Raw genomic sequence first — 17,074 nt, 5'->3', positions numbered from 1 at the left:
TATATATATATATATATATATATATATATATATATATATATATATATATATATATATATATATATACATTAAACATATATATTTCTTAAAATATTTAAAAAATAGTTAGTAAAAAACAGATATCAGACAAGATATTTAAAAATATAGATTCAAAAAATACACCACTGATGACAGGTTGTTTTAAAATTGCTTTAAACATTTTATTTGAGAAAAACCCAACATTGTGATTCTCCAAAGTGCGTCTTGGTTGTCATTTATACCTTTTTATAATCCTAAAGAAGCTAAATATAAAATATTTAGGATTATTTTCCACAAAGAGATCTATTTATAGTACATATGATTGTTGCCTTCTTGGTGACATCAATGTTTTTTTTCTAGTGTCATAAATTGATTACAATGTAAAAAATTCTGATTGGTTTGCATTAAACCCTGAAATAAAATATGTCATCACAAATGTTTAGTTAATAGAACATTAGGCAAATGGGAAAAAGAGAGTGGAAATGAGTGAATAATGAAATATACCCAACCAAAGTAGAAAACAAAATATATATTGTAGAACTGGAATAAGCCTTGAACAGCTTGATCTGATTTGGAACTTTCAGCAAGATTTATAAAAAAAATTTAAAATAAAAATTTTTAAAAAAAAGGTCAAAATGCTCCAAGTGGAGAATTTCCAAACAATCCCAAAAGTTAGGTCAGCACCATTATAAAAATGAGCAAGTTCTGACAGGAAATTCACGCACAAAGCCATTAGTTATACTGACTAGCATTTGGCATTGCACTTGCAACAAGGATGTTTATGCTGTGTTCTTGTTGCTGATCTATGCTGCTTCAAAGCTGCACAATGTGGCACAGTGACTGTGGTGTTGAAAAGGATCACTTTAAATACCAAGTGATAATTGGAGGGGCGGGGGGGGGGCAATTTGTGCATCAGCAAGGCTTGTGTGATAGAGAATACGGAATAAATAACGGAACAGATCAGTAATATATTTGAATGTAAATGTAAGACAATATAAAACTGAAATGATAAAGTGTTTAAAGTGAAGATTAAAAACAAAAAACAACACTCTCAGAAATATAATCTCCCAAATTAAATGTGGTAAACTCCACCAACAGGGAATGTAGAAGGAAAGGCAACTGCCGGGTTGCCCCCTAGTGATGAAAACCTTTCATAAACACTACTCACTATTGAAAGTGGTTGGAAAACTCACATCTGTGGTAAACTTTCAAATATAGTGTTGGATCTGCGTGGACATAAAACATACATTAGTTTTGGCACTTTTTGGTTCCCCAACACCCAAAAGAAATTGTGCGAGTCTCCCAGGAAGTCAGTGACCACGAGGACACAATGTGGAGATGTTTGGAGGAAATAAAGAGTGTCTTACACGGGAGTTGAACACCATCACACAATAAAATGCTGCGCTAGGACGTCCAACACTTATCCATGACAGGTTGGCTGAAGGATGCTGGTGCTTTCTTCCACACACACATTCAAACACACAACTTCAGAGCTACAGGTATGTATCTTGCTCTGTGCTGTTAAGGCTGTGTGTAGATTGTTGAAGAGGAGTCTCTTCTGCACAAGGTGTGTGCTCCGGATGAAGTGGTTTAGTTTCAGTCTCTGAGGGCTTGTTTAGAACTGGAGGTGGGGCTGGTGCATAAGCGGGCGGTGGCGGCGCCGCACTGGGAAGAGGGTAAGGGTTTGGAATCTCCTCGTGGAGCTGGGACTTCACACTTTTCTTCTTGTTTTTCTGCTCTTTGCCCTTCTTCAGTTTCTGGCTGAGCTCCACTTCCTGCACTAAGATGGTGGGGTGCTGCTGCAGGTCCTGGCGCCTCGGCGGGTCAGCCAACATGATGAGACGGGCACCGTGCATCCTGGGAGGTGACTTGAAACTGAGCTCTCCGTGGTTCTTCTTCCAGCGCTTGAGCTGGGTGTGATGCTCCCTTTCCACGTCTCGCGCTGTAATTGGCACTTCCAGGATCTGTCAGGAAGACACGCGTCATTCACACACAAATGAGTCATTGAGACCATTTTCTAAGGCACAGAGCCGCCCTTCACAGGAAACACAGTAAGTTCTTTCCATGTCTGGCCTTTGTGTTCAACTTTGTAACTTAATCAGTGAATGCCAAAGGCCTCTGGCAGGGTCACCGGTGGTCAAGTCGCATAGACTGCTTATTATATAAGGCTGGACGCTCACAACAGCAATATAAAGACCGGCCGAGCAATTCTGGATGTGAACACCACTAATTCTCTACAGCCCATGACTTCACTACGACTGATTCAGAATAGCCTGTGGACTTCTGCCCTGCAGGTGGCGCTACATGACATTTACAGTGGTCATAAATCATATTGCACTACTAGCCAGAGTATCTACACAGCAAATAACCAGCAAATATACTAAAGAGTCCCACCATGAAAAGTTAGGGATTATTCTAATATAATAAAGCCGAAAATATTCAAAAAATGTACGATGTATCCTTAAGTCATTTTTTACAGCTACAAATAAACCAGCACTGCATTTTGGTGTAATAGTTTCAAGTTCATATGTCAACATACACAAAAAAATGGAGATCTAAGTTGTGTATCAAAACATTTCATGCAAGCTTATCTGTGGATGAGTCTTTCAAAGACTGCTGATTTATCAAACTATTTATCTGACCTTTGCATGTCAGCTAGTAGTCATGCTAACCAGTGAAACATCACTTGAAGCTAGCAAAACGATTAAAACATAACTCTTTAAAATGTTTACATTCAATGACATATCCATCACATTATAATCTTGTATTCCTGCTTTCTGTGTGCATTTTTAGACTGCATTTGTTCTGTTTTCCACTTTTTTTTTGGTTTTATTTTTTACTGTTATATTGTACCCTGTGAAATGTCAGTTTTTATATTATATCTATATTATTTCTATAGCATGCTCCATATTGCTGCACTTACCTCCCGGACAAGGAAGCCCTCCTGCATGTATCGAGGTTCTATGGCACGGAGAAGCTCCATGGTTTCATACTGGCCCTGGCAGGCCTTCAGCTTCTCACGACTACCCAGCATGCACTTTAGTAGCACTAAGCCCACTCGGAAGATTATTTTCACACCTGCAGGGGAAACAAATGCTTTTAGTGTGGAACCAATTCAACCTATTTTGTAGGATATGAAATCTATAGTATTTTTTTTTCCTACATTTTTTATGAAATGCAGAAGTACGAGTAAAAACATTCTGTAATAATCACCAGCTGATATATACTAGTTATGTGAATTTTGGCTGCCAAATGTTTTCTTAGGATTTTTTGTTGCTTTAATTGTATAATTACCAACATATGTGTAGTAAGGTTGTCCCGATAACAATCATTTGGTACCGGTACCAAAATGTGTATCGATACTTTACCATACTTTTCCAAATAAAGGGAACTATGAAAAATGTCAATATTGGCTTTGTTTTAACAGAAAATCTTACAATAGAATAAACATACAGTATGTTTACTATTGCACTCAAAGAACAATTGTACAAGGTTAAAATATAAATGTAACTTATTGGCCTTTTCTTGTTGCACTCAAAGAACAATTTACTATTATATATTAATTATAGTCTGCCATAAGCAAGGATTAGGTTAGAATAGAATAAAAAACTTAATTGACATTATATTAAATGCTTCATGATTTATGGTTGTCACTCCTGGTCTGTGCTGTAAGAAACATATTAGTAAGTATACTAAAAACAAAACTATGGATACAAGTACACAGATAAGACATGTAGCAGGCAAAACACACATTGTTATAGATAAAACACAAATTGTCGGAATCTGTTACAAAATTCAGACATTTCACTTGAATTAGTTGACGCTAACTGGGCAGTTTTCAGCTGTGTGCGTGTCTACGTATCTACATGTGCACAACAAGGGACCTGGTTAACTTATGAGAGTAGCGTATGCGTGTTTGCAAGAATGGCAACTTGTTGGCTGAGTGACGTCAGTGAGCGAGTGGGCGAGTAAAGAGAGAGAGAAGCAGCGCATGCACTGCGCAGTAGAAGGATGAACGGGTCTGGTTGTGTCCTGCAAAACTAATAATAAAGCAACCAGATTGTCACAAATCGGCGACCTCGTCATTCTGACCCGAAAGCAGAGCTTAGCAGACCCACTGCCGGGTAAAGTGAAGGGTGTTACACCCGACGAAAACATCGACCCTGGAAGGAACGTTTGCCCTGTGCTCCACGACTACGGTCTGCACCGGGGCCGAACAGCAGGACAGGTGTAACAACTACATTATTACCCGTCAGTCTTTATAACTCCTTGTGCAGATCTGAATGCTTATTAATTAAATGTTTACCTAAGTTTGAAGCAATGGCGGTAACACTAATCGCTACGTTTCGCAAGGTGTGTTTTAAAGCAACACTTGCAGCCCGGCGCCTCCTTGTTTAAAGTGTCACCTTTATTGTTAGTTTTGAAGCCCAAATACCTCCATATTGCGCTTCACACAGCCCCCTTTATTAAACAGTAGAATTGCCGTTTTTTTGCCATTCTTTCTCTCCATTATGTTATTGCTTGTAAGGACTTTGTGTGTGCTTTTTGACACACAACATCATGCGCCTTAGCTCTGTAATCACCGCCGCGCAGCGGCATTTCGATGAAAGAACGGTGCCGGTATTTTTCAAAGGTAGTATTGTACAGATTTCAATTAATTAGTATCGCGGTACTTTATTAGTACCGGTATATTTTGCAACCCTAATGTGTATTAACCCCCCCTGTTGTTTGTGTGCTCATGGCTGTGCTGTGTCTGTAACCTTTCCCCTCAGAGTTGACACACACAGCACCACACATTTTGACCAATCATGTTCAGCTTCAACAGAAACACAGATGGGGAGAAAAATAGACCCCACAAGCCAGTTTTCGTCAAAACAGTCGCTTCGAAGGGCGGCATCCTTTGCGAACGACACATCACTAATATATACAGTGGTCAGGTCTCCAGCTCAAGATTATTTTAGTGTACAAGCTGTCTCTCTGTTATTGTCATGCTGTATGTTGCGTGAAAAAATAAATTTGGGTTCAGAGCTTCCCCCCACTAGTTGGTGAGGTGAACAGTGAAGATACAACCAAAACAACCGGTGTCTTACTCGCTAATATAAGCTAATAGCTAGCAAGACATAACTTAGTTTTTCCAACCATAGGAACAAAAAAGTGTGTGTGGAGGAGAGTGCGATGATATTAATTTAATTAAAAACATTACCAAGTGCGTGTCATATGCGTGTAGCCCACTTGGCGAAGTATTACAAGTCTAGTCTGAAGCAAAACGAGTCGCTAAAATCAGCTGCGGGTGTAAAATAATATCTAAACGGAGGACATGAAATAATGGGGAAGCTGTTGATGGTGTGTTTGACGGAGAAGCAGTTTGCAGGAAATACTGTAGAAGTCCGCTTTCCAAGGTAAATGTTATAAATTATTTTTACATTTCTTCGTAAAATGTATGTAGTTGTGTGTACAACGCTGTATTTCATTGTTTTTATACAATATTTCCTTCCTAAAAGTGTATTTTTCTTTTTAAAAAGGCACGTTACATGTTAAAATTGTGCTGGGGTTTTTTTATGGGAGGCCCGGGGGGGGTACAAGCACCTACTACATTGATTTTAATTCATTTCAATGGGGAACAGTGACCTGAGGTACAAGTATCTTGTGTCACTGAACCAATTAAACTCGTAAGCGGAGGTACCACTGCAGTGTACTTGCTCTACATGTGCATAACACGTGCACACAGGTCCATTGATTGCCTATGAACTTACATATACCTAACCAACAAATCAGTAGGTAACGTTTGAACATCATCATTTGGATTCACATCGTAAATTCAAGCATTACCGTCACAGAGGAACATGTCCCAGACACGCAGCACTGAGGCCCATGGCAGCGTTCTGGAGAAGGCACACATAAACCATTCAGTCATGTAGAGGATGGGGTCAATCTTGTGTTTCTCCAGATGCCGGTAGGCAAGTGGGGAGACGCGTCTGAGCAGAGCATATAGGATCTCTCCATCCAACTGTATTGCTTCCTAGGAGAGATACAGACATGAGAGGCATTAACAGAGGAACCATACATACTGGGATTTGTCCTGCCTGAAACCAGATCAGCACATGGACGTTCAACTGTTAAAAAACAGTCCAAACACATCATATTGCTGCAGGCTTTAGCATGACAGTGGATATTACATAACATCCTCACTATTAGAAGTACATCTTGTTTCCACTCGAGATGAATAATGTCAAAGGACAACAATGACAGTTTATGAGAAAATGCAAGGTAGGATTAATCACCCAACACCTTTCGTTATAACCACATTACTGTTACGCCATAGTGTTCTTTGTGTAATACTTGTATGTACAGTTTGTGCTTGTACTAGACACTAGAATATTCCTTGTTTCTCACCAGGCCCGGGCTGTAGTAACCAGGAAGGTACTTCTCACAAATTTGCACCAGCCCCCAGAATGCATCCTGTGGGAAACAGACAGTGATGTTATGGTTTAATCAATGCCTGTATTCATATTGATGACTTCATTCCGTCTTGTATGCCAGGGGGATATTAATTTAACAATAAGCTTATTATTGGTAGTTATAGTTAGCCCTGGTCATGGTGCTAAGTGAACATGGAAGGGCATCATTTTAAACAAACGTTTTGAATACATATTTTTTTAGATTGTGCATGTGATTAAGTAATTTCATGGGTGGTTAATTCATTCAGAAAGCCTATTTCTTTTTCAGTATGATAAAGCGTACAGTATGTAGAACAAATATACAGCCACAATATGTAAAGTGTTGGGGCAACAACTGGGAAAGGGCTAGACGGTCTCCTAGGTTACCAGTGTCTGTTATGTCCAGAAGTAAAGAAAGAGATTAGAAACACTAAGGTTTGACTTCGACTACTGGCGCTTCCAAAGCAAAGTGATTTTGTATGCCGATGACATCATTTGCTTCTGCTCTTGAGTTTGAACTGTATCAAGGTCATATCAAAACAGAGCAGTGCAATATTAAAAGAAAGAGACACTGCCAGCACATTCATATGAAATGATGAGTGCAAGTGTTTGGGAGTGAAATGTGGGAGTGATGTACGGTACCTCGGCAGGCATGTGCATGAGTAACACAGCAGCAATGGGAGCCTGCGCCTGACAGTATCCCTCCTCTGGTCTGTATAACGTGTAGGCCTTTAGAACACGGAAAAGGTCCTTCTGCCTGTGCACGAATACACAACAGTATTTAGACTCATATACACATTTATATATATAAACACACCTGTTTTGGGGGTCATTTAACTTCTGTTTTACCCGTGTCCTCCTCGTGACACAAACATCTCGTGGAATGGAAACTGTCGATGCAGGTCTTTTTCAATCACATCAAGCCATTTTGGATCCCCTGGCTGGCTATCCAACTCCTAGAGAGGAACACATGAAAGTGGCTATAAAACTTTTTCCAAAATGAGGCTTGCCAGGAAAAATTGCAATATTTTGCCTGATGAACACGTTCTACTGTACAGACTCCTTCTTACAGAGACTTTGCAACATTTTAAAATGCAGAATGACCACCTGCTTCAGTGCACTTAACACTGAACAGTAGTACAACAGTTTCTGTGACCCTTTCAAATGAAACTGAAACCTGAAATGATCCATATTGTAAGTGAGTAGGAAGTGAAAGAGGAATGTGTCTGACCTGAAACTTTCCTTGGTTCTGCTCTTTTTTGACCTTTCCCCCTGAAAGGTAGAGCCATGCACGGCCTCGCAGGGAAGGCGGGATTCCTTTTTGGGAACGAAGCCTCACCTGGACCGAATAGGAGAACAAAGTCACAAAATGAAGCGAAAGACAGGAGAAAAGTCTAAGCAATGGGTTTTAAAAAGGAAAGTGTATTTTTACTCAGCAGAAATGGAAAAAGTAAAAAAGTGCAATATAAGAAATGTAGCTAATGCAATATTTTCTTTTTACTGTGCAGTGTGCACAATTAAGTGTTGACGTGACAGAATGGTGGAAGTTGTAACACTGCAGGTGTTATCAGTGTACTGCCAACACGTGCACGTAGCTTCAAAAAGGAGAACACAATTGTAATGTGTACTTCCTGATATTGGTGGCATGAGAGCAGGTGCACTATCTGTATTATCTACACAATAAGCAAATTAACCCATTGTTCAGCTCAATCCGCTTTTGTCTATGCTCGGGGTAAATATTATCTACACGCACAATGTTTGACCAGCCTGTGGTCATACCAGTCATATTACATCACTTGAGCCCCACCCAGAATATGACACTGTGTATTTTTTGTCACATGGTGTGTATTGTGAAGAAGAACGCATAGGTCAATCCTGCTTTGCTGTATAGGAAATTAGATAAAGTTGCAGCTCTGTGATAAATTGTTTAGTGTCTCATATTTTCTCATGCATTCCAATACGCAAGTGGAAGAAAGCATAATTACAACTGTACTGCACATACTTACGGTAGTATTTTATGTACATTTTTGTTACTGCTTTTACTGAAGACAAGAATTTTCTTAAAGTACCATAGATTCAGGACTATAAGCCATTACTTTTTTCCTACACTTTGGACACTGCGGCTTATAAGACGCATGACTAATTTATGGATTTGTCTTTGCCGGTCGCCATAAAAAAATAAATAAATTTAAAAACAAGCAAATACAATGAGGTGTTTTTTTTGTTTGTGCTATGGCGCAATCTTTTGACCTAATTTGCTCAATGCAGGTGCTGCGGTGTTCTTCCATCTGGTGCTTTCAACCGAAAGAGTGCCGTTAAATATTCCAGCCTTCAATAGCGTTCTACTCCTATGGATTCTGTATTCATAACTACAACCAACATTTGTAAGTTTTACAATATAACTAAAACTGTTACTACTTACTAAACCGTCCCATGTGTGATGTCAGTAGGAGTGTTTTCATGCATATTTGTACGTGCTATTGTAATGTGTCTGACGTAGGTGTAACGGTACACAAAAATTTCGGTTCGGTACGTACCTCGGTTTAGCGGTCACGGTTTGGTTCATTTTCGGTACAGTAAGAAAACAACAAAACATAAATTTTTTGGTTATTTATTTACCAAATTTGTAAACAATGGCATAACATACATATACATACAGGGTCCATTGCCAAGGTTAATGTGGTCAACATATATAAAATAAAAACTAAATAAGATAAGGCTCAGAATGGTTTCTTAACAAAACCTTTCTACATATAAAGTGCTTTTTTTGATTGATTGATTGAGACTTTTATTAGTAGATTGCACAGTACAGTACATATTCCGTACAATTGACCACCTTCTACCTTCCTAGTCACGTCCGCTGTGTCCTTGGGCAAGACACTTCACCCTTTGCCTCTGGTGGCTGCTGGTTAGCGCCTTGCATGGCAGCTCCCACCATCAGTGTGTGAATGTGTGTGTGAATGGGTAAATGTGGAAATACTGTCAAAGCGCTTTGAGTACCTTGAAGGTAGAAAAGCGCTATACAAGTATAACCCATTTATCATTTATAACTTGTATAAATCGGGGTCCACGTTAATCAACATTAAACTGCCTCAAGTTGTTGCTCAGATTAAATAAAATGACAAAACTTTTCTTCTACATATAAAAAGTGCAACATTAAACAGTTTCAAGTCAACTCAGCCTCAGATTAACTTTTCTTTTCCCCCCCAGCCTGGCTAACTTGGCAGTAAGAGGATATATGGGCTCATTGTTCTTCCACCATAGAAGTGGGTCAAAATCTAGTTTTTAATGCAATATGGACTTATATCTGCTGCTATAAAAACATTTGTTATTGCTTTAGCCCTGCCTGAGGAGAGGCTGCTTGAATGCGGTGGTGACGCTTCAAATGGGTTAGCATGTGTTATGAGAGTAGCGTATGTGTGGCCCTTTAATATGTGACAGCATGTGAGGTGAGTGTGTGGGCGAGCGATGTAAGAGAGCGGTCGGGGAGTGGCTAGTGTTTTGTTGGATTGGCTGTGTGCAAGACCTCAATAAAGCCACGATTTGCAACTAGGGCTGCAACAACTAATCGATTAAATCGATTAAAATCCATTATAAAAATAGTTGCCGATTAATTTAGTCATCGATTCGTTGGATCTATGCTATGCGCATGCGCAGGTGTTTTTTGTTTTGTTTTTTAATTTAAAAAAAAATAGTTTTATTTTTTTAATAAAACTTTATTTATAAACTGCAACATTTACAAACAGCTGAGAAACAATAATCAAAATAAGTATGGTGCCAGTATGCTGTTGTTTTTCAATAAAATACTGGATAGGATAGAAATGTAGTTTGTCTCTTTTATCCGATTATTAATCGATTAATCGAAGTAATAATCGACAGATTAATCGATTATCAAATTAATCGTTAGTTGCAGCCCTATTTGCAAGTAATCGCCGGACTCGTCATTTACCCTGGAGTCCGGAGCTGTGGAGACCCACTGCCGGGTAGAGTGAAACCTCAGGCCTCCATTGTTGTATCACGCAGCCAAAGTGTTCCCAAACGGGAGATCTTAACGAGGCAGGAGGGTCTTCCAGCTCTGGCTTTTACATGTTGTCGTAGCCCGGTCGCTGCTAGCATGTGTACTCGTTCGGTACACCTTCGAACCGAACCGAAACCCCCGTACCGAAACGGTTCAATACAAATACACGTATCGTTACACCCCTAGTCTGACGCTAGCGTTGTTAGCATTAGCTACTATGCTGACAAGTTTACAATTGTCTGTGTTAGTATTATTACCTTAAAACGGCATTCTTTTTGTATTTTTTCGGTTTCATATATTTCTTAGTAAACTAAACAAGATGTCACCGTGGAAAGAGTCTATTTAGCTGATTGGAGAGCTGGCTTCCGCAGCTAGTGGGTTCATGATGATGACTTCTGTTTTATTTGATCAGCCGTTTTGCTGCTGTGTTACAAGCTCCGTTTGGAAACAATTAAGGTATGTAAATAAAAATTTACAGAATATTTCTGTGTAAATAACTCAGTTCACAACGTATATATCAGCGGCTTATAGTCAGGGGCGGCTAATATATGGAAAAAATATTTTGCTGTGAATTTTAATGGGTGCTGCTTATATCCCAGTGCGCTCTATAGTCAGGAAAATTTGGTAGGTATTTTCTAAACCTAACTATTGTAACAACTGAAACAGGTATGGTTAGTCTGCCTTTAAATTTATAGTACTGGTATAAAATACACAATATGTGAAATTGTTCTAGAATACAATACAAAAAGGAAATGAAAAAAATGCAGTATCCTGCAAATATACACAAAACCTTACGTACAAATACTGAAATATGGACTGAATAGGTTGTTGAGAGCAATGACAAAAGAAGGTCTAGCTTTTGCAATGAAATAAATTGTTGCACAAAAAGGACTGGAGATGATGGTGTTAAAGATAACAGCTGTGCAGAAGCAGTCATATCTCAATGTTGAACCCGTGGAAGCCACATGACATATTGTGTTATTACTGTTATATAGTTAACACACAGGCCTGACCTTGTTGTATCTCTTGATCATCCACTTGTCCCAATGATTGAGCATATCCAGCCACTTGACTTCCCTTTGCCTCAGCACTGCTGGAGGCACATCCAACGCTCTAAGGCACACATGAAAAGAGAGGATAGATGAGTTCACGCTACGTAAACACAAGTTATTTGGTTCAACAAACAGAACTATAAAAAGGTTTGAAGTAAGCATTAGGTAATTGTCAGTTGTGAAGAATAAGCCTTCAGAGAAGTCTGTTAAAATCAAAAGCTTTGTATTTAGGGTGGATCGTGATGGTGTCATTTTTTTAGCAGCTGGTTTTGTGGTCATTGCTCATGTGTGGGCAATTTAACATCCAAAAGACTTGTTTAAAGAATACAATTAAATATAGTAATGTAAATAAAGAATAGAATAAACTTTGTTTCAACTTATAGTTTTGGTGTCTTTCTGTAACTCATATATTTACAGTCTCCCACACCAAAATAGAGTACCACATAAAACGCTTCGACAGAAAAAGAAAATGAAGACAACTCTAACATAACATTACCAGTGAGGTCTTATGCTGTTTCAACTATGCAATTATCTCATCACCAAAAGCACGTAATTGAAGGTTTGCATAACTTCAAAAGTGGGCTATTTTTAGGTGACTCCCTTTTATTTACAAAAGATATTGGAACATGTGGATCAGGAAAAATTATGTTTCTGTAATCTACAATTTTAGGAGAACGCCATTAATCCTTGATTTGGGAAACAGACTATTTTAAAACAAAGCGAAGCTTCTTCATACAACCTACTGTAGGTTGTCAAGTACGGTGGTTGACGGGGGCAAACAAACAAATGCTGCAAAACCCCTAAACATTATTAAACAGACGCAATGAGAAAATTAAAAATACTGCAGTGCAATCCCATAAATCCTCTAGCCCAGGGCTATTCAACTGGCAGCCAGGGGGCCAAATCCGGCCCGGGAATGACACCATACTGGCCCCCCCGAGTTCAGTTCAAAACTTAAGGGACACATATTTTTGCAGCAAATTCCTAAAAACACAAAAGTGCTTCTGTTGTATAGAAAAACTTGGAGCACTGTAAACAAATTGGCAGATCATTGCATTGACATTTTAACCTTGATAGCAAACATACAGTACAACACTGGGGTCCAAACTTGTGAGTTACATAACTGAGGCATTCCTCAAGGCACCCCTTTAAGTCCTCTCCTTTTTGGCAGTTACATATATCACGTAACTAAGGTGTTGCTTTAGCTTGTTTACTTCAGATGTAGTCAGTAGTTAATTGTTCAACTTATTTATTATTACTAGTAGTGTTCCTCAAAGTTCTATTTTTGGTCCTCTTGTCATTTGTGCTATTCAACTGATGAATCAATTTAAGTGGACCCCGACTTAAACAAGTTGAAAAACTTATTCGGGTGTTACCATTTAGTGGTCAATTGTACGGAATATGTACTTCACTGTGCAACCTACTAATAAAAGTCTCAATCAATCAATCAATCAAAGCCCATAAAGTTGAGTATAAACCACTTGTGTGAGACTCACATTTTTGCAGCAGATTGTTAAAAAAAACTTGTGTTGTCATAGAGATGCTTTTTGACTAGCTTTTTTGCAGAATCTTAAAAAAAAACAGCAGAGCGCTCCTGTAACTCCAACAAAATAAATAAACTAAAATCGAATGTTTACAGTAGAGGACACTGGTTCTCAGGAATATACAAAATAAGACATAGTAAAGAGAGAAGTCTGGCCCCCCGGTTCTTAGCTTTCTGGAAATGTGGCCTCAAAAACAATTTAGTTAAATATGCCTGCTATGGAATAAAAAAGAAAGAAAGAAAAAAAATAAAGAAAGATGCTGCAATAGCCCAACACACACACACACACACACACACACCATAAACAACTGCATGCAAGAAATGCTGAAAGTTCAAAGAACAAAAGGAAAAGTTTGACCTTCCTGAGAGGCAGAATGAAAAAGTAAATGTTCTCCCTATCTTTGTTAATGACTTGGACGTGCCATTTTACAAAATTAAACAGCGACTGGTTTACGCATCTATTGTTCTTATTATAACGAAGCAGACAATCGTCAGGTTTGGCTCCCCTCGTAGCCTGACAAACTTGTTTTGTTCGCGAACTTGCAGCGATTTCTCTCATGCAGCTGTTTTGGTAGGGTTTGTTTGGGTTTTCTTCATTTAATTTTTCATTTATTTCAGGCAATGACATAAAAAAAAGGTACAAGGTAGACAACACGTAATAATATAAATTAATATAATGCAAAGGGTAATGTACAATATGTAAAAATGATGGTCCAGTTTTGCCCGAAAGGGAGTGGGAAGAAGATAACCTATTTAATCCCACCCCCAGTTCTTAATTCAGTGATTAATATATTGGGTTTCACTGTTACCGGTACTTTGTTTAAGGATTATAATACAAATGTTGTATCATGGTGGCATTACCACAGGTAACAATAATTATTACACTGTAACAATAATTTGCATCAACAATGTAGGAAGAATGAACATACCAACAATGGTAATAGACATAATACCAACAATGGTAATAGACAACATAGCAATAATGGTAAGGAAAGATTGAGCACATGTTAACACTTTGAGACAGAGTACAACAGCAGGTCAAATTAAAGACCCTCATCTCTATATTTGAACCAGACCTGATGTTTGTATAATAGTTTAAATCGATTAATAGTTTGGCATTGCTTGTGCTGTAAGTCCAGTTTGTTCCATAGTTTTACTCCGCATAAAGGCACACAAAAATGTTTACGCGTGGTTAGAGAAATATCCATTATTCGCATTGACAGTATTTTATTTTGCATTTTACGTGACTATTCAGCATTTATGTAATTGCAGTATTTTTCATTTGCACTATTAACCCTGCTGCATTTGTTTTATGGCGTTTTGGAAGCATTTCTGTGTTAGGAATGTTTATTACGGTGGCCGAAAGGGGCAGAATAATGTCCCTGTACATTTACATTTCTTGCTTTTACAGCCACTTTAGACTTAGACTTCCTTTTTATCGTCATTGAAATTTGAACTTTACAGTACAGATAAGAACGAAATTTCGTTGCATTAGCTCATGGTAGTGCAGGATAAAAAAGCAATAAGGTGCAGATATAAATAAATAGATTACTGTACAGATAAATATATTGCACTTTTGCATATACATCCAGGTTTATGGATGTATGTTATATTGTCTTTACATGTGGAAGTGTGGGGGAACACACATAAGAGTAACATAAAGGCATTGTATCAACTACAGAAAAGAGCTATAAGGATTATTCATAAAGTAGATTACTTAGAACACACTAACATATTATTTATTAATTCGGGTTTATTGAAATTACAGGAGCTAGTAAAGTTACAGACATTATGTGTCATGTTTAAGGCTAAAAGTAAAACATTACCAGCAAATTTACAAAAAATGTTTGTCATCACTTCTGAGAATGAAGAGCATAGAAGAAAAGGTCATTTCAAACATCAGTATTCAAGGACAACTTTAAAACAAATGTGTATATCAGTGGTGGGGGTTAAACTATGGAATTCTCTTTACAATGAGATAAAAGATTGTAAAAATATATTCCAATTGAAAAAAAAGGTATAAAGACAGAACAATAAGATCATATGGACAGCCATAAGTGTTTACATTTTGCTTTATATTTATTATTTTACTTATTTTTTTGCCTGGTTTTGTATTTGTTTTGTATCATCCCGTGAGGTGTATATTACTTTTGGGTTTTTTTCGGTTTGTACTTCATGAAGTTTTTCACTTGTGTTTTTTTGGTTGTTTTCATTATATTTGGATGTAATTGTTGGTTTATATGATATCCATTAAGTAAGACTACATATTATGTTGAAGGGGGCAGGAAAATATAAGATTTTTCTTCATCCTGCTCCTTCTCAGGCATTGGTGTGTAAATGTATAATTGAATAATTGAGGTATAATTGTCTATCGATCAAAGATGCACATCAATGAAGGAGATAAATAAAAATGAAATGAATTCCAGCGAGTTAATCCATTTTTGGGGGGAATTGAGGGGATTATTATGATGCGTTCAAGAGTCTTACGGCCGGAGGGAAGAAGCTGTTATCACTGAACAAAAATATTTATTCTAAAAACAGACCTCGCATATTGAATTAAGAATGAGTTAAAACTTGACAGCGAACTAGCTTAAATTCTATGTTGGAGTAAGGCAAACAGTATAATAACCGCATTGTGCCACGCAGACTAGCACACCCATATTGTAGTAACTCATATTTCCTTACACTGCGGTTATTTATGTTTTAAAAACACATTTTTTACTAGGTTAGCGCAAATTCGACATTAGTCTCCAAAGCACATGACTGTTAAGCAGAAATTAAAAACCTAAACTTACGAAGCCTCCGTGTACTGTTGCGCTCCACCAATAAATCCATATTTATCGGTTTGTCTCTCGCTGGTGAAGCCGTTGATCTCGGAGTCGGAGCCCAGTGAGCTCTCGTCGTCGATGTGGCTGCTGCTGACGGTCCTGATGCTCCTCGTATCCGCCGAGCGACGACCGTTCTCCGGGTTGGCCATGCTAGCTTCGACGGGCTAGCAGGCTAGCGGTGTTCGCGAACGTCAGCGAGTCTGTTGACAAGCGAAGTTAAAAACTGCTCCTTAAGCACATATCACCGACGCCATTATGTTTCTACATGTCAATGAAACGTTCCCCTAATAAACTATTAATGGGCGTCACGCCACCACAAATTTAAACAATACAACCGACGGCTATTAGAATGCTATGAAATCGATTTTAACGTAACTTCAACCGCAAATGCTAGTTAGCTTGGATGCTAATGCAAACTTACGTTAACACCTTGGAAGTCCAACTTCGAGTATTTCTCCGTGGGCTCCACCGTCCATTAACGATATGTTGGGATTCATTTCCAGAAATTAAGTGACCAGACAGTTTAATGTGTCAACTTTAAAGAGTGATGGCTGAGCTCCACGTCCTGTCATTCCGCAGTAAATTCTGCTTCGGCCAGCAGTCCTGGTCCTACCGTGCTGTGATTGCAGTCCGCCAGTCCGGGACTGGACTGGTTGGTGATGCCCCTAGTGGCCACTCTGGTTACTACCGTTTGTGTAAGGGAAAAAAAAAAAAGTGTTTGGTTTTCTTCAAAACATCACTGGCAAACAGTGTTGGGTTAGTTACTGAAAACCAGTAACTAGTTACAGTTACTAGTTACTTTATTTAAAAAGTAACTAAGTTACTAACTCAGTTACTAACCTCAGTTACTTACACCAAAAAGTAATGCGATGCTGTGAAAAGTAACTAGTTACTTTTTCTTTTTTTTTTTTTAATTTAAGGCCCCATTTAATGCCCTTTTAGCCTTCATTTCAGTACTGTTACTGCACTGGAGAATAATACAATCTGTTGATCAACTTGACATGCATTTGCATCACTGAACTCTGCTAAGCAATGTGGTGTACATACAACACACAAAGACAAAGATATGTTTCAAAGGGCCAATTTGTTTCAGGTCAGAACAAATTGACAAAACTATTTTAAATAGCTGCAACATAACATACATAAGTAACAAACAACATAATAAAAACATAGCTGTA

At 38.2% G+C, this 17,074-nt stretch overlaps 1 protein-coding gene across 1 annotated transcript; it reads right to left on the bottom strand.

Moving 5' to 3' along the window:
- Positions 1-527: 527 nt before the first annotated feature.
- Positions 528-16,572, bottom strand: LOC133652410 (TBC1 domain family member 10A-like). Its single transcript, XM_062051142.1, has 10 exons — positions 16,318-16,572; positions 15,864-16,096; positions 11,487-11,586; positions 7,687-7,794; positions 7,305-7,411; positions 7,098-7,212; positions 6,412-6,477; positions 5,848-6,037; positions 2,942-3,096; positions 528-1,982 (listed from the first exon to the last, which is right to left on the bottom strand). The coding sequence occupies exons 2-10, from the start codon at positions 16,043-16,045 to the stop codon at positions 1,512-1,514; spliced, it is 1,494 nt and encodes a 497-aa protein (XP_061907126.1). The 5' UTR covers positions 16,046-16,096; positions 16,318-16,572; the 3' UTR covers positions 528-1,511.
- Positions 16,573-17,074: the final 502 nt, after the last annotated feature.

Source organism: Entelurus aequoreus, linkage group LG06 (genome assembly GCF_033978785.1).
Source record: "Entelurus aequoreus isolate RoL-2023_Sb linkage group LG06, RoL_Eaeq_v1.1, whole genome shotgun sequence".
Taxonomy (NCBI): Eukaryota; Metazoa; Chordata; class Actinopteri; order Syngnathiformes; family Syngnathidae; genus Entelurus; species Entelurus aequoreus.
The sequence above is the reverse complement of the archived record's forward strand: the minus strand, read 5'-3'. Positions and strand labels throughout refer to the sequence as shown.